General features: G+C 36.1%; 1 protein-coding gene across 1 annotated transcript in view; it reads right to left on the minus strand.

The window, feature by feature from the left end:
* Positions 1–283: 283 nt before the first annotated feature.
* Positions 284–18,875, minus strand: part of LOC139718674 (scavenger receptor cysteine-rich type 1 protein M130-like) — an 84,162-nt gene continuing 65,570 nt past the window's right edge. The window contains exons 12-16 of the mRNA XM_071630131.1: positions 5,459–5,669; positions 4,649–4,780; positions 2,577–2,742; positions 1,672–1,802; positions 284–555 (exon numbers count right to left, since the gene is read on the minus strand). Of these exons, the coding sequence (XP_071486232.1) occupies positions 284–555; positions 1,672–1,802; positions 2,577–2,742; positions 4,649–4,780; positions 5,459–5,669 (912 nt within the window). The remainder of the gene's footprint in view (positions 556–1,671; positions 1,803–2,576; positions 2,743–4,648; positions 4,781–5,458; positions 5,670–18,875) is intronic.

Raw genomic sequence — 18,875 nt, forward strand, 5'->3', positions numbered from 1 at the left:
ATCAACGACTCGCATGTCAAATTTATCATATTGTTTCTTGTACATTCTTTTGAAAAAAAAGTGAAAATAAAGTGTGAATTTGAATTTGAATTTGAATTTGAATTTGATGACTATAGTATTACTGTAAGTTCATTAACATTCTTTCGTAATCTTATCACTACCACTGTAATCAGATGTGTTGTTATCATTAACACATCGATTGTTAACATTATTACACCCTTTATCATTATTTTGTATATTTCTTATCTATCAATTATGTTCTGAAATTATCATCTGGCGATATTTAATTGTCGGGAATCAAGGCTACCACCATAAGATCAGCAGAGACGCCCTCCACGGAATGATAGGTGATATTGCCAAAACCTGTTCGGGGAGCCCAGCGAGCGACCCTTCTCAGAGTTGACTCTACCCAAACCAGCCAGCCGGACTCAAAGAACAAGCTGAAGGGTGTGACTGTGACATCGAGAGCAATCGGTACGTCGACCTCTTGACTCGTTCCTTCGATGTTGATCATCTTCAATGTTCCCGCGCCGACGGAGAAGAAGAGGGCGCCTCCTGTAGAGATGACGAAAAACATGAACAATCACGATCATTATGACGTCACTTAACCCTGGCCAGTTTCAAAATTGATCCTGCTATAGTTCGAAGTCGTAACTGGAGAATTCGTTGCAATGCAGGGACCTCAGAACGTTTTCGAGGGTGGGGCCAATAAAATAGGAGGTCAAGGGTCGATGCACAATGTATATGGCATTATATTCATGGTTTAGTGCGCTATACCACAAATAATATGGCACATTTTTTCTCAGTCGGCATTTTGTCCTTGATATAACAATGTTATGTTTGATGACATGACGCCTTATTGACCAATCAACGAATAGGACTTCATTAATGAAGGATATAATGCAGATATCTTCAAAAGTAACTCAATAAAGTGAGTTGACCAACATGTATCCCGAGAGCTAGCTGATAATATTTTGTCAAGATTGAAGATCTGGAAACCTTCGCGAAGCTGTGTTTAATAATCCTGGCTCGAGTGGTGTAGAAGCAGGATGTAACTTGTCTTCCCAGATTGGCTTTATTAGAAGTTTTGATTTGTTCTATTTTGTTTCCTTCAGCACAATTTCATACATGAATCAAATTTCTTTCAGGAATATAACAGGATACGTCAATGTACAATCTATATGATTCAAAGAAAGTTAATAAATGTGTACATAGTGGGATCTGACAAAATTAATTTTATTTTACCAAATAAGCTAATAGTATATTAAGAAACAAAGAAGACTGAGCATCCCTCGCCACGCCCCTTTTAAGTTCTTGACTTGGGCTAAATCAATGGTCTGAATCATTAACATGACGAAGATTGTCCCTACGGTATTTGCCACCCGAAATTTCGCCATTGGCGGAAACAGAGAAAGGAGAGTATTATCGAAACCTTAACAAGAAGAGAAAAGAAAGCCAAAGTGCATTTCTCTCTCAGTACTTATAGAGATATTGCAGAATGAAACCAAACAAACGTTGAGTACATGAATTGGAAATTTTTGGATTCACGTAGGCATAGCTGAATCAATGCCTGACCAAACTCTTCTCCGCAGTGTTTGGACACAAAGTACCGGCTATGTCGATGCTAAGTGATTAGAGTTTGACCATGGAGAGCTCTATGATTTGACTTGCCCACTTCGTCGAGTGCAAGTCCTCGGACGTAGGATCGACTGTCTGGGTCTGCGAAGGCATGCAAGACTCTCTCGGACTGACGGGGAAGATCCCCGGTGATGATACCGGTCTGTCGCAGGATGTAATATGTCCTGCAAAAAACGAACATAACATGATATCCATCACTTACTAATAATATTGAATTATTCTCATTATAAATGAATGTTCATGCATAATGCACCCTCCTCATTCGATGTGGTTTTTGAGTAAATTAAGCATAGTTATTTCTTGTAATGTCGTGAATCTCGAACATATTCTATCGTAATGTTTACGTAAGTTTTATCATTTGAAATTTGAATATTAACACACGTCTCTATGGGAATTATTTACCCGTGTGAGCCCTTTAGGATATATTTCGAAACATCTTCAGCTTGTGGTCATCGTTTTCACTGCTCAACTTCGCGTCTTTTTGCAAGAAAAAAAAATCGTACTAAGTATTGCGTTTTGGATCGCGACCAAAATCTCGCAAAAAAGCGTTATTTCTGTTCTCACTGTAAAAAAGACGAAATAATGCGTTATTATGAATGCAATGAGAACGGTACTAAAGACGGTAGACGGATTGAAACAAGCCCTCAAACTTTCCCTTGATAAACTTTCCATTTCCCAAGCAAAGTTTAATGTCATTTCTATATGTCTATCCACTGTCACATTCCATTAAATTCATGTTCATTCTGACAGAAGCCAATTCCTAAATGTGTTTTGGTTCCTCCCTGAACTCCGATTTGAATTCTTTACACATCATGGTCCCTTAACATCTTCTAGAATTAATATACTCAGGACAGGGCATAATTAGTTCCAGAATTTAGTATCATGCTAACATACTCATTAGTATAATTACGACTTATTCATCATCAAATATGTCCTACCTCGTAGACTGACGAATAACCAGGCTCCTTGGATATATGTCTGAAGAGTAATTATATAAAAGGCTCTTCCCACTCTCTTTATCAGGGTCCCGCCGGTAGAATTCCCCAGAACTGGCGGTCCAATAAACATATCCATCTGTCTCATCTACCGCCAAAGAATTGTACCCTTGAGAAATCAAGAGAAATAAATGAACGAAATCACACACACAATATTTATCTGCAGGATGTTTTGATCGTTTATTTTGTGTGTGTGTGTGTGTGTGTGTTGTGTGTGTGTGCGTGTGAGTGTGTGTGTGTGCCTGTGTGTGTGTGTGTGTGTGTATTTACTTGGTGTTTGAATTAAAACAAAAATACACACTATCATAATACATAATACGCGCACGCGCACGCGCACGTGTGTGTGCGCTCATTTGCCGTACAGTATAATCAATGCATACATTAGCTATTCGTATTTGGTATAGTATAGGCGTTACATATTCATTTTTGCAACATAACGCTGCTAAACTTGTGATAAGGTTGTTATGCTGCTTTTGTAATGACGATTCTCTTCGTTCCTCTCATTCACAAGAAAGTGTCTCATCCGTGAAAAGCAATACTCTAAAGCCAAAACATTACAAAAGAGTATAAACGCATGCACAATGAAAAAACAAAACAAAACAAAGCAACCCAAAACAGAAGCTGTTGCTGATTACGTCTGTGCGTGTGTGTGCCATTGTGTATGTGATTAAGATAGTTTCTAGATTTTTGAAACAGTAGTTACAATTCGAGATCGAGAGAATAGTAGGGCAATTAAAACTTGTATTTGCGATATAATGGAAGCAGTAATGATCACAGACGTCGCGTAGGCCTATTATTTATCGTGTTATTTGCCTTGACAGAGGAAAATACGAAAAAAAAAAAACACCCCAAAGATGATCATTATTGCTAAATGCTTTTATGGAAACTAAATTGTTTGTCAATTGCAGACATCTATTGATCGTTGACATTTCATTGAATAAAATTAAGGTTTTGCCCACCATTGTCAATTATTTCCCTCCTCAACCACCCCCCCCCCCAATCCCACCCCGTATGCCGGATAAAGTGTTGCATTGGGCCTACTGAGCAGTTTCAGTCTCACAAAGGCACACTAAAGCAAATGAGGCAGTCAAAACCTAACTAAACAGTTTGCAGATTTTTTTTTCAGTTCCTGTCCTTCGAATTTAATCACTCATGTTATCAGTCGACGATACGCATGCCATTAGATATCGATGTCTAATTCTGTACCAAAGACCTTCGACACACACTTTAAGTATAAAGGAGTGGAATGTTTATTGTGTTCACGACCCCACATACACCGTACTGTAGCTCACGGTGACCATACACAACATTTTAAAGCTTTGCATTTGGGTATAGGGCAATTACCCCCTGGTCAATTACCCCCGACCCTTCCCCAGACCTTAACCTTAATTCTTAACCCTAATCCTGAACCTAATCCTTATCCTAACCCAAACTCTAACCCTAAACCTAACCCTATAAACCTTACCCTAACTTGAACCCAAATTTTTACTCTAACTTTATTACTAATCAATATTTAGCGGGGGGGGGGGGGGGGAGTAATTGCCTTCTCGGGGGCAATTGCTCTGATACGTTTTGATTTATCAATGCCCGTTTAACTTAATGAACCAGTGTCAGACGAGGGATGGATCCACAGCCACGTGCTTTGATGTATCTTGGAGGCGCATAATCACGAACTTTCCGCCTTTATAGTACATGGTTTATCATTATTCATACTAATTTCTACGTATGACTGACCTTTACGTATTACGCAGTAAGCGGTACCATTATTTGTGCACTGCTTTTACATTTACACAAACACAGACACACATACGCATACATAACATAAATGCACGCACACACATACTAACACGCACATGCAGGACGTGGCTATTTATGACGAGCTACGAAAAACTTCTTACCGCTGCAGCTCGGAGAATGAGCATGTTGAGACCACTGATCACTTCCAAGTTCGCGTCGAAAAATGTTGCACGGCCTGGCAGCAGATCCTCCTGTATATACCAAAGCGTAGAGCCAACCTCGCAACGAGTCATAGTACACGGAATACACCTTTCCCTGCTTCCATCCAATTGACTCGAAGGAGCTCTTTGACGCGTCGGAAATGAAGAAGGACGAGTCGGTGCTATTTTTCTCTACAACAAGAAGTCGTCCTTGATAAAGAAATAAGGAACTAAAATAGCCCACATATATCATTTTGAATGTAAACCCCACTCTCTATTCAAATGAAGTTTGAATAACCAGTAAGAGATAGAATCGTCGACATTAAATCAGATCGGACCAGAATGAGATAGTTATGAATTTTTGGCTTAAAAAAAAAAAAAAATTCCCAATGAGTAATTGGTCACAACCAACAATAACAAGTAATTCAACAGGAAGCCGGGGCATTTCCTCTACTCCATCAGGGTTCTTCAGAATTTCACTGTATTTAGTTTCTTTGATTTGAATGAATAGGAGAACGATGGTGTTGTTGTTGTTGTTGTTTTTTTTTTTTTTGGGGGGGGGGGCAACGTATGTTCTTTGCTTTCCTTTCACTGCCTCTTCCTGTCTGTCTTTCTCTCTCTCTCTCTCTCTCTAACTTTCTCTTTCTTTCTTTCTTTCTTTTTTTTGGGGGGGGGGGGGGGGTGGGGTGTTTACAAATAGTGAGTGTGATCGATACCGCTGTTCCACAATACGATTATGATCGAACACTCCTTCAATGCTGGTTACATGGCATACAGAACTGATGGAAACAGGCGAACAGTTACACAGAGGAAAATGCTTGAAAACGATTTTAGAAGATTTGGTAGCAAAATGCCAGTTGAGAAGAGAATTACGAAACGTTTTAGAACCTTTGAGATCGCACACCACCCCAGCGTCTTGGCCGTGATCACAGGTGTTCACCCCGATCGGACTCTTGCGACATCTGTAGAGGGACTCCTCGGTGCCCGAGCACACGGTGTTGTCAAGCCAGATCTGCCCCGTGCCCTCCCCGTACGCCGATGCATCCGGCCAAGCTACAGCCTTGGTGTAGCCAAGCTCCTTGCAAACAACTTGAGCAGCCTCTCATTCCGAAGGGAAGAGAGTTGAGAAAATAAACATGCTTACGAAGTGATATATTGTGTGATAGATCTTACAAAAGAAAATGGAAATGGTTGTACTATGTAGTTTTTTAATAGTTTCCCGGCTAATTTCGCACTGTTATCAATCCAATATTGCTGCATTCAATTGAGCAAAATTTAGCGTAGAGGACATTTTCGGTATTTCAGTTTAATAATCCCTCATTAGAATTCATTTTGGAGCTTTCAAATTACCTTTAGCCTCATTCTAATTAGCACTTTTTCAACTGGAATTCGTAAGACAAGCACCATTTCGTCATCCGTTCGTTCAATTTAGAATGATACAGTCACGTGATCACGTATATGCTGCGCTCGTTCATTCGAATTTATTTTTGTCAATTTAGCACACATGTATATGCTTTGGTTCTTTCTTAATTTTTTTTTCATCATAGTTATTGTTTTGTAAAAATCTTTACATTTCATATTTTCGCATTTATTTTAGAGATTTTGGCAAAAGTTTTTTTTTTTTTTTTTTTTTTTTTTGTTTAATGTCCTTTTGAGTCTCACAGTCTGAACTGTTATTCCGAGTGTGTCGGCCAGTTCTAGGAAGTCAAAGTTATGATCACCAAAATGTTCCTATAATTTTTCTTTGTCTTCTTGAGATATACGTCTGTATCAAACTTGCTGTCATGACTGTAAGGAGATGAAATATAATCTGTAGTATTTGTACATGTAGGCCTATATAACATGTGTGAAACAAAAGGGGCGTTACAGAACAATAAACTCGAATTATATAGGGTCAAATATATGATACTTTTACTACTTAACAGTGTGCTGATGAAATAAAAAGTCACATAGATACACACGTTCAACTGTTCTCACCTTTTCAAAAAAGAAATAACATGACGTAAATTTGAATGATAAATGTTTGGAATTTGACTGCCCATTCGCGAAATTGAAAGACTCAAATAACCTTTCCGGTTAGTGATGGTGAATTTAAATGAACCAGCCAATTTGAATGCCCTTTTAACGAATTCGAAAGCCACATGTGCAAATTTCATTGATCGATATGCTACGTTGAACGCACAAATTGCAATTTTGAAAGACAGACTGTGCGATAACGGTGGTTTTGGCTAAATTGAATGAACCTTCTATCAAGCGGACTTACAAAAGTGCGAAATTGGCCGGGAAAACCTATAATTATTTTTCCAGTTCGTAGGCTCTAATCAAGCTAATGAAACAGCAAAAAGCGAAAACATGCAGGGGGAATAATATCCTTCGAAAACAGTTGATAATAAACTTTCACATTGACAGTATATGTTAAACTACTTTAGGCAGCATTGGAATAATTAATAAGCTTAAATGTGTCTCCCTTTATTGTCCCTGCTTATGTTGTATATTCATCCCTAATATTGCCATATTAGAATTATGGTATTCTCACGTGGTGAAATACACATCAAACACACTTAGATAAGAAATCAATCCGTCATACTGCACACATAAAAAAAGGAAATGTATTTTCTGAAGGTTCCATACTATGATATAAGCTTTGCTTTTACGTGTATGGGACACTCCATTACCATCCCCATCCTTAATTTGCTTGTAATATGCATATGTATATATTTGTAACAAAAATACAATTGTGTTTTCTTCATTGTTACTCATTTTCACATGTATTTTGCCAATCTATCTCTTTGCAATTATTACAAATATGTCTTGCTTTTACATTGTACATGATTTCTCTGTTTATTATATGAAAAAAGAATGAATTTTAATATTTAATCTTGAATATCACTCTCAACATAAAATGTCAGTAGGTAGGGGAAAGACAGTGTAATGTTCATAAAATATGAAATTTTGTGGAATTTTCTTTGCATTTTTATATCGTTATCCTATTGTGACTATACGAATTGTAAATTCAAAGTTTTCTCTTTTTTGCTTTACCCCTTCTGCCATGTCTGTCAGAGTGAAGGTGAACGCAGATATAGGGTCTCTTTGATACTTAAATTGGGGAAAAAACAACAAAAAAGCACACTTAAACTTATGCGTCATGACTTACGTTGCTATTCCATGAGGTGTTACACACGGTTCCCCATTCCTTGAAGTAGTAGATTTCAACTCTTCCTTCCCCGTTTGATGATAGTCTAACAGCTACCGACAGGAGAGTTCAGATAAGAACATAACTCTTTCTTTTAACAGGATCATATTTACAAGTTACACCCATGAAAATCAGCAAACATGTACACCATCTGTCTATCGATCCATCATGTAGCTAAAGAGATACTAATAACACGTTATGATATGTAGTGTTATTTGTATCCCTGCATATAATTATATGCAACGATGAGCAATGTCGAGACTGTAATTAGAAAATTGCCTTACCCATTACCTGAATTGGTTTATCCCAGAATCTATCTTTCCGCTTACCCAGTTCATGAAGAGGTAAGTACATACTAGATATAAAGTAAAATCAGGAAAAAAAAAGAGGATGCTGTGTATTTCTTTGTAACTCCCTTTGCAGAGAAACACAGATTCCCTCTAGACTACACAAAGTATAGCTGAATACACACCACGAGTCAGTATGGCCTATATTGAACATGAACGCACATTGCCTTGACACAAGGCGACCTGCACAGCGCCCAACCATCTATGCTTCAGATCCTGATGAAGGCCATATCAGGCCCAAGGTTTGATCATGGAGCTACTAACAGAGTAGTAGCTCCATGGTTTGATGAATAAAGGGAGCATTGAGAGCAATTACGTCCGTCTGAAACCTAATCTCGGGCACATAAAATACCCTAAAAATAAAATACGAGATACCGTTCGTGCAGGTTGAGGCGGAGCTCTCTCTCTCTCTCTACACACACACACACTCACTCCCTCTCACACACACACATACACGCAGACGCACATACAGGTGTATATAAGTTTTCCCTTTCTTTGTTTTCAATATATATATATATATATATATATATATATATATATATATATATGTTCTTATGTTGTAATGGTATTTTACCTGTATCATTACTTGGTTATTTTAAACTAAGCAAAGATAATCATAATTATGGCACAAGAAATTGTAGAATTTTTTTTACTTGCCTCAGATTCGACCATCCTCCTACAAAAATAGTCAGGTCGCTTAATGTCAAAATTTGGGCTTACCGTTACAGAGAGGATAAAAGCACCAAATTTGGAGAGGTGATCCCCTAGGACCTACTCATTGATATTAGAGTAGGAGCCCTCTGGAATTTTGCGATTTTTAGGGTGAAAATGCTGGATATTGATATTTCTTTATGATATGATACATATACTGTATTGCGTAAGTATAAGGTCGCTTAGCGAAATTACCATTACACGGCAGATAAAAGCATATTTTTTTTTCACATGGATTCTTTGAGGACTATCAAACAATATTAGAGTAGGAGCCCCCCCCCCCAGGGATTTTCATAGAAACACACTAAAAAGATCAAATTTCAAAATGGCCGACACTTAATTGGCAAAACCTTCACTTTTCATGTCATATGGGTGATACGATGACAATATATTACATTTGTTTTTGTATTTTTGGTTTGCTTTAGAACCTTGGCTTGAACATTGCGTTAGGAGCATTATATTCTTGTATAATGTAAAGTCTCTGAACTGCTGGGGGAGGGGGAGGGCAAAAGGGGCGGGACCCCCCCCCCCCCCCCCTTAAAAAAAAAATAGGTTGTTCGCTTGTTCTTTTGCGTGCTTTTTTTTTCTCGTTTTGGTCTATACGCGGGGTATAAAAACATAAAATTTGGCGCACAGATTCCTTGAGGACTAGAAAACAATATAAGACTAACCACTCACACAAACACACACACACACACACACACACACACACACACACACACACACACACACACAAGATCAAATTTCAAAATGGCCGACACTTATGGCAAACCCTTCACGTTTCATGCATGTGACATTACTTATAGATAGGTAATACGATGACAATATTAATATATATCTTTCTTTTTGGTTTGGCTTAAAACCTGAATTTGTTCATTGCGGTAGGAGCATTGTTTATATTCTTGCGTAAAGTAAAGTCTCTGAACGGCTGGGGGAGGGGTAGGGCAAAAGGGGCGGCCCTCAACTTAAAAAGTGGTGGTTCGCTTGTTCTGTTGTGTACTTTTTTATCGTCTTGCTTTACACGGCGGATAAAAGCATCAAATTTGGCGCACGGATTTCTCATTAGAGTAAGAGTCCTCATGCAATTTTTAAGGAAAAAACACACACACAGACATACGGAATCAAATTCCAAAATAAATCAATTCACAACAGATCTGTACTTATATGTTATCACATTCCCTTAGTCAGGTCGCTTAATGTCAACATTTGGGCTTACCGTTAGTTAGAGCGGATAAAAGCACCAAATTTGGAAAGGTGATCCCCTAGGACCTACTCATTGATATTAGAATAGGAGCCCTCTGGAATTTTTCGATTTTTAGGGTGAAAATGCTGAATTTTAATATTTCTTTATAATATGATATAATATACTGTATTGCGTAAGTAAGGGAACGTGATAACATATAAGTTCAGATCTGTTGTGAAGTGATTCATTTGTCATGGAACTGAAAACATAAACCCAAACTTGAGACCATGATTCACATCAACGCATCTGATACATGGAGTTGGTAGAATTAATTACAGATCAAATATTATATACACATACTAATCAAATATAATGTATACAGTTTAAACAGAACAGAAGATAGTTTCTAAAATAAACAGTTTTCCTACTCAGTGGCGGATCTGGGTGCATGGAGGCGCACCGGGCGCGCCCCTTCTATTCTTTGTTAAAACAAAGAAATAAAAAGAAAAAAATGGAGGGGGAGGGCATGGCCCCCTTTAATTTTGTAAAGGCGCCCCTCCCCCTCACGGAATTCCTGGATCCACCCCTGCTACTCGGGCTCTGAGACTCTAAGAATCATTTTACATTGAAATTTTTTTTTTTTTTTTTCAGAGCAGTAAGATTTATTTGTGGATACAGTGCGCTCCCGTTATGACGAACGCGGTAAGAATTTTCGTAACAACTATGTAAAAATCAGGTCCCAAAACTCTCATATTTTGCCACTCCCCCACTCCCCCAGTAGGTCAGAGACTTTACATTACACAAGAATATAATGCTCCTAACGCAATGTTCAAGCCAAGGTTCTAAAGCAAACCAAAAACAAAACAAAACAAAACAAAACAAAACAAATGTAATATATTGTCATCGTATCACCCATACGGCCATTTTGAAATTTGATCTTTTTAGTGTTTTTCTACAAAAATCCCGGAGGGCTCCTACTCCAATATTGTTTAATAGTCCTCAAAGAATCCGTGTGAAAAAAAAAAAATGATGATTTTTTCCGCCGTGTAATGGTAATTTCACTAAGCGACGTGACTATTACTTACGCAATACAGCATGTATATCATATCATAAAGAAATATCAAAATTCAGCATTTTCATCCTAAAAATCGAAAAATTCCAGAGGGCTCCGACTCTAATATTGTTTAATAGTCCTAAAGCAATCCGTGTGAAAAAATTAATGCTTTTATCCGCCGTGTAATGGTAATTTCATTAAACGACGTGACTATTACGCAATACAGTATATAATCATATTATAAAGAAATATCAAAATTCAGCATTTTCACCCTAAAAATCAAAAATTCCAGAGGGCTCTTACTCTAATATTGTTTAATAGTCCTATTGAATCCGTGTAAAAATAAATATGATGCTTTTATCTGCCGTGTAATGGCAATTTCACTAAGCGACATGGCTATTACTTACGCAATACACTACTAGTATGTACATCATATTATAAAGAAATATCAAAATTCAGCATTTTCACCCTGAAAATCGAAAAATTCCAGAGGGCTCCTACTCTAATATTGTTTAACAGTCCTAAAGGAATCTGTATGCCAAATTTGATGCTTTTATCCGCCGTGTAACGGTAATTTCACTAAGCGACCTGACTAAAAGTCAATATTTTTTCAAGGCCCTCAAATCTGAAAAATTCTATCCACTCTGATGTGAAATGTAAGAAAACGGTACAAAGTTTTAAGAAAGCTTTCAAGCGTATTTTACTTGAAAGGTATTCTGGAAGTTACCAATATCATTTTCTGAATTTATAAGAGATTAGTATGATAGGGGTGTGTTTGCGCAAATGCCTTTTGTGTATCGTTAATCTGCTGGTGTATGTTTTGTCTGTGTATGCATGTGTGTGTATGTGTGAGTGTGTGTGTGTGCCAACGTTTTTCTCGGTTATAGTTTATAGAAAGAAGAGACATAACGCTGCATTTACTTTTCCGGGGTTAGTTTTGAATAGGGCCCATTGCCTTCTCACTAACCCCTTCACTTGATATTTTTGCTTGTTTGTTTGCTTTGTTTGTTTGTTTTTCACATTGTCAAGTTATACTTGTCATACCATTGTCACATTTTATGTGCAATTTTTGTATGCATGTTTCATTAAGTGAAAATAAATGAAATGAAATGAAAATGAAAAAGAAATATCATATATAATTATATATATATACATATATACATATATATATATATACTCAGCAAAAAAGTATTTTTTTTTTCAAATTCATAATCTATATTTCTCATAGAATATTTGGGTGAACATTGATGTTTTACATATCATGTTCACGAATGTTTAACTAGCTATCAACCTGGTAGGTCATTAAAAAGGGAAAATTTACGTACGAGTGAACACATTCGTTTTTCTCTTCCGAGACACAAAAATTTAAACTGCAAAAATGCACAAACTCTCATTCATGAGTATGTGCTCTCCAATTCAACAATGAGAACAAAAGACAACTTGAACTCAATAAGAAAGACAAGTTAATGTAAAAAAAAATCACCCACTTATCTCTATAAAGTCATTGTAGTCCCTTAAGATAAAGACAATGGAGAAATGATTTTTTTTTTTTGTGGTCAAATGACATCCAAAGAGGCGATATTAACAAAAATGTTGGGAATTTGGTAGCAATATAATACATCGGGCAAAATTGCTCTAGCAGTTTGTTTTATTATGTAAGTATACATATATATATACATATATGTTGGTATGGTTGTAGTGTTTAATGACCCTGCATTCAGTTCATTATCAATGCCAACTTTCAAAGCATTACCAGTGTCCCTTTAAAAGTTATTAGAGTTGATAGTAAAAAGTGTGCAAAGGATTTTCAAGAAATGAAATGGGGCCTCAAAGACATACTCCAGTACCTGATCTCACTACTCTACAGAAAAAAAAAGAAAGAAAGGGGGGGGGGGTGTAGAAATATTGCTCCAAACACACTTTCCCATTTCATTTTATGTTCCACAACCCAGGTATAATGTAACAGAAGAATACCTTTTTCAGAAAATAGTTATGAAAAACTACAAATTGACTCGGTTGACCCGTTTATCCTCTTTTGAGTCCTCTTGTAAAATCAAGGGGTGCGACGTTTTGTTGGTTTTGTGATGCACAGTCATATAGGTATATAATATATATATATATATATATATATATATATATATATATGCATAGATAATATAACGAGGAAAAGCTGAGGCTTCAGACACAGAAAGGGCGAGCATCATCCGTTTCTGATATCAAAGGAAGCTAGTTGTAGACCAGAATACACACTTTTATCTATATATATATATATATATATATATGTATATATATATATATCGGAAGCACCCCTCACAAAAAAAAAACAACAGAAAAAACAAAACAAAACAAAAACAAAAACAAACAAAGCAAACCAAACCTCTCCGAAGAGAACATATATAGCGGGAAAAGAGCCTCTGCTAATAAAATGGACATTTTCAGACAATATCTTACATTATCACTCATTTACTCTTTCATCGCTTCATTTCGATACGTTTCAATGATCAGTTGGAAGAAGTGGATCATTAAAGCGCGAAGGACAATGAAAGGGGCATTAGTTAAATGGAATATTTGATCCTTATTCACTTATCTTCCTCCAATTTACTCGGCATGATCGTGTATTCATTCATTTTGACCGACACCGTGCCACATCCCGACAAAGATAATGATTTGAAATACTTTTCGATAACACTTGAATGAGATAATAATTATCAAATACATCATTATGACAATAAAGTATGTTGAGATAATCATCAAGAGCAAAGTCATGTATTTTCAATATTTTTTTTTCTCTTTACACATACGCAAACCCACACACATACATAACTTTACGTGTTTGTGTATGTGTGTATGTATGTATGGGTGTGTGTGTGTGTGTGTGTGTGTGCGTGTTTTACAAATGCTGAGACTTTTCAAGACACGGCCTTAAATTAAAGTCATAATCAAGGTAGGAAACGAGGTATAGCAGATAATGCGTTGCTAGTATAGACAGCTTTGACAAAAGATCCATGTTCTGTGCTTTTTTAACAAGTCTTTTGTTTTAGACGTTGAAAAGTGGTTTTGGAATCGAAATTTCCCATTACATATACACATTTTTTTTTTCAAGAAACTAGTTACATTTTGACAACCATCTCACAAGGCACAGAAATTACATCTTAAGTATTTACACTAAGAATTTCATATCATCAGGTCTTTAATAATTATGTACCAGCATATTATTGTGGAGTCGGTATAGCAGTTTTTCTATACATGTTATACATACACATTCTTATCTGACCCTACTCACAATGTGATGCTTATGTTTATTATGTTTGTTTTATTTTCCTTCCCAGAAGATGGCTGGATGGCCCATATTCAGCTGCACTATACCCGGTCTTCCATTGGATCCAGTGCGATATGAGGCGGACCCAAATTCCTCTTTTAATGCTTTATAATACCCTAATCTTACTCTTCACATAACATACAACGGCATCAATCTTGTATGTGGTAAGTGCAGTGAATCCAAATTGAAAAATATTTTCTTGTCTAATAAAGAAGGCTATGATAGAAATGTGTACAACTTCTATCTTTATATCACGACTTAACTTCACCTATTGCAAATTTTCAAATTTCATGATACCAATGCTTTTCAAACAGCAACATTCATGTTTAAGTATAAGAAAAATTGTTATCTCAAGCTTTTAACGATTATTTTTTTATTAAGGGTAACGTAGGTGTAGCATTGGTAGAGGTGAAGATTGGGCTTTTAACTTTTTGCGAGATATCAAGAAACCACTTGTAAAATAGTATTACATAGCATACCATTCTGAGAGGAATTCAAAGTTTATTTGACGAAAATTGGTTTTGGCATGGCTGATACATTCAAAAACAAAGTAAACCAAAGCGATCGTAATAAATGGTGGGTCCCACCTTTTATTAGGATTGCTCTGTTTTGAGTATCTCAGCCATTTCAAAACGAATTTTCATCAAATAAACGTTTAATTCTTCTTGGAATTACATGCTCTTTCATATTTAATAAAAATGTTAGAAACCTGAGGTAATTTACAACCAAAATTATACAAGCCCTTTAACAAAAACATTCATTCACATCCTGCTGGATCATACACCCTGAAGACACTATGGATCTGAGGGATGATTTCCCTGATCAAAGGAAACAATTCACATTCTTCGTAAAACATTGAAAAAAGTTGATGATGATAGATGAAACATGTTTTCTGAATAAAAAAAAAAAATGTCTTTAAAAAATATGATTATCGAAAAGAGGCGCAGTATTAACAACGACCGAAACGTATTTATTTATGTTAATTCATGGTCCCACATAACCATATTCTTTTTAAAGTACAGTCAAACCAAGCAATTTTGATTTACCCGTCCCTTCCCCTCTCCACTTGCCCCTCCCCTTTTTGTGAGCAAATCCTTGCAAATCCCTTTTTTTTTACTCGCTGTCAACTCATCAAGCATTATTACTTAGACCCCCTATCCTGTGAAATCACAAATTGTGCTGTACTCGAAAGATTTCGCTCTTTTTATTGTAAGATTTATCTATCACTGTTTTATTGAAATGACTTAAACTGAACTGAACTGAACTGGACTGAACTGAATTCATTTCCATGTCTTGTGGTGGTACGCCCTGATCAGCAGAGCTGGTTTCCGTGTAGGGGTCGACATACATACTTACATACACAATTAACAGTAAAATGCAGAGAATATATGAAGGGTTTGTTTGCAAAAAACGATAAGTCCATTTCTGAAGATTTTGAAGTACGATCTCTGTCATAAAGTACAAATAATAATACCGTTCAAATGATATATTGGTCACTACATATAAAGGTATATATTTAAAGTTATGGTCAAAAGAAGCAAACATTTTCTTATTATTCTCTCTCTTTTGCTTGACCTTTAATCACAAATATCTCCATTTGGCAAATATGGACTTATCGGTTTTTGCAGACAAACTCTTTATATGCAGCTAAAACACAAGCAATAATGCACACGATAATAGGTACATAACTCAATACACGTGAAATAAACGAGGAAGACTTTCACACGGTTACACAATCTTCTTAAATTTAGATGTAAACTCCACATGATTAGATGAAGACAGATCTAAGAAATATATGAAACCACATTGAGGAAAACAAAATCACGCAAATATATAGCATACAACAACAAAACACTTTGACGAGGCAAATGACTAAATACAACAAGGAAACAAGAAAAAAAAATCTCTTTTTTTGAAGAAAGATATGATAGCCAAAATTTCGTGGTATTACATTGCATTACCTTCACGAGGTCTCACACACTGCCAATGGGTCAAGCTGCTTGGAATCCCGAATTCTTCAAGGGACTTGATTGGTGGTCGTTCAATTTGCTGCAATTCCAGCTGAATTTCGTCTCCAGCGACTTCGTCCCGCACGGTCGGACACACAAAGGCAGGACAATTGGAGCCAGCACAGACACCTTCGGATCCCGCCGAAAGGGGCAATGCTGAAGGTATAAAGTAAAGGAAGTTATAAATCCTGATTAGAAATAGATAATAAATAAATGAATTGATTAATCGGAGATCAGGACTAATGCGCCGTTTGTTTAGATTCATAAAGTTAACGTGTCGTAAATTGTTTGTCTTGGATGTGAAGAGAGTGGATTTGAAATTTCTACTGAAAGGTAGCCACATCGATTGTTCGACGTAATGAATTGAAATGAAATGAATTGACGCAACCCAATTCTTAAAAAAGGAGAAGAGATGATTCGTTGCAAACAAAGAATTATCGTTTGATTTCTTTACTCCTTGCGTTATCCAATACAGTAGTCCTTGAAAAGCTTGCCAGTAACAGATTTTTAACAGACTATTTGATTTCTGAATAATAATGCACATTCAGTTCCTAACCGGTTTGGCTTTAGAAAGGGATGTTCGATCATTGTATTGTTAAATGTGACAAAGTTATTGAACCATTTTTATGGACTCAAGTATAAGGCGTTCGATACCGGTGATCAATATATGACGGGTTTGTTTGCAAAAACCGATAAGTCCATTTTTGAATATTTTGAAGTACGGTCTCTGTCATAAAGTACAAAATAATACCTTTTAAATGATATATTGGTCACTACATTTAAAGGTACATTTTTGAAGTTATGGTCAAAAGAAGCAACAATTTTCTTATTATTCTCTTTATTTTTCTTGACCTTTAATCGCAAATATCACCATTTGAAACATATGGACTTATCGGTTTTTGCAAACAAACACTAAACCGGTTTAAACATTTGAATATAGCAGGAAATAATGTGTATTTTTTTCTCTATCCTTAGATTTTTTTTAATCGACCATGTTTGATTTTCTTTCGGGATCCTTCTCCCACTAGCATTTGCTTCTACGTAGGTTTCCTCCACACACTATTTTATTTATCCGTCATGAATGTACCCTTGAGAATGATTTCAATTGCTTTTGTGCTATGTAAAGCTATTTGAATACTGAACTTATAACTTATAATCTATGTGTTACTTTATACTGTATGGATGGATGTTGTAAACACAACACTGTATGATTTGTGTGAAAACTAACTAAATGAAATGAAACGAAAATGAAAAATTAGATACACTGAACAACACTTTTTGTGGAGTTTGGCAATCCGTAAGGATCGATTTTAGGAACCCTCATATATATATATTTTTGTATGTGATGTAAATCAATTTGTATGTTCTACTTCATTTGATTTTGTTTGTTGAATAAAACGAGCATTTTTCTTTTTTTATAACACTCTGCATAAAGTTAACATGCAATATTTCGATAACCAATTTAGAATAATTCAAAGTGTTAACACGCTTTGGGATTACCATATTATTGTCTCTTGATAAAAATAATTGCAGTATGTTTAGTTACAGTTATAGAATTATACAAAATACTGCCACCCATACAGATGGACAACGAGAAAAAAATAACAACACCTTTTGTTGATTTTCTGGGAATAATCATTGATGCTCAATTACACTGGCCCTATTATACTTATGCAAAATCCAGTCAACGATATCTACAAATATCAATTTTCTCAGGAAACTTGTATAGACAATAATAATCTATTATCTTTTACAATGTTAGTTCTTTAAAATGCATTAATTCTTTATCAATTTTCCTCATTAATTTTCTTCATTAATTCATTAATATATTATTAAATGGTTTGGAGAAACTGCTGTCCTATTAAAACCATTACTCTTTTGCTTCTATACGGAAACGTGCAGTATACTTATTAAGGCTTCACACCACTATACGCACACACCAAATCCCCGTTTCACGACTTATTAACACTCTCAAAATCATCTACACCCAGGCAAAGAACAATAATGATGTATATACCTTCAACCAGCTATCTGCAATGTTTGAAGATTCATTTATTTCAATTTGTTGAATGTAGCTCTAAACCCCTGAGCACTCCCAACATCCCCTTTTCTCTTCTCTCTATTTTCTCGATCGTGAGATTTCTGTAAGCTTGTTAAATATCAGAACGTAATTTCTATTCAAATTTTATTTCATTTACAGAGAGAGAAAAAAACATCATCATAAGTAATGAATTACGCAGGAATAGCTCATACAAACAACTCACCACTCAGTGCACATAGTAAAGAGAACAATTTCCAGACCGGCAAGGTCCCCATCTTTTTGTCCAGCCAAAGTTGGCACGGGAGAGAACCACTTCACCTGTGGAATAGAACTTGCTATCGATATGTTGATGCCAACTTTAAATGCTTAAGGCGTGCAGGAACAAGATTGAGTTGTGGAGCAGGCGCGCCCATTCGGACAAATGATTTACTGCATGGGTGAGGCGGCG

Source organism: Diadema antillarum, unplaced genomic scaffold (assembly GCF_040938485.1).
Source record: "Diadema antillarum isolate AM-2024a unplaced genomic scaffold, OU_Dant_1.0 scf00000098, whole genome shotgun sequence".
Taxonomy (NCBI): domain Eukaryota; kingdom Metazoa; phylum Echinodermata; class Echinoidea; order Diadematoida; family Diadematidae; genus Diadema; species Diadema antillarum.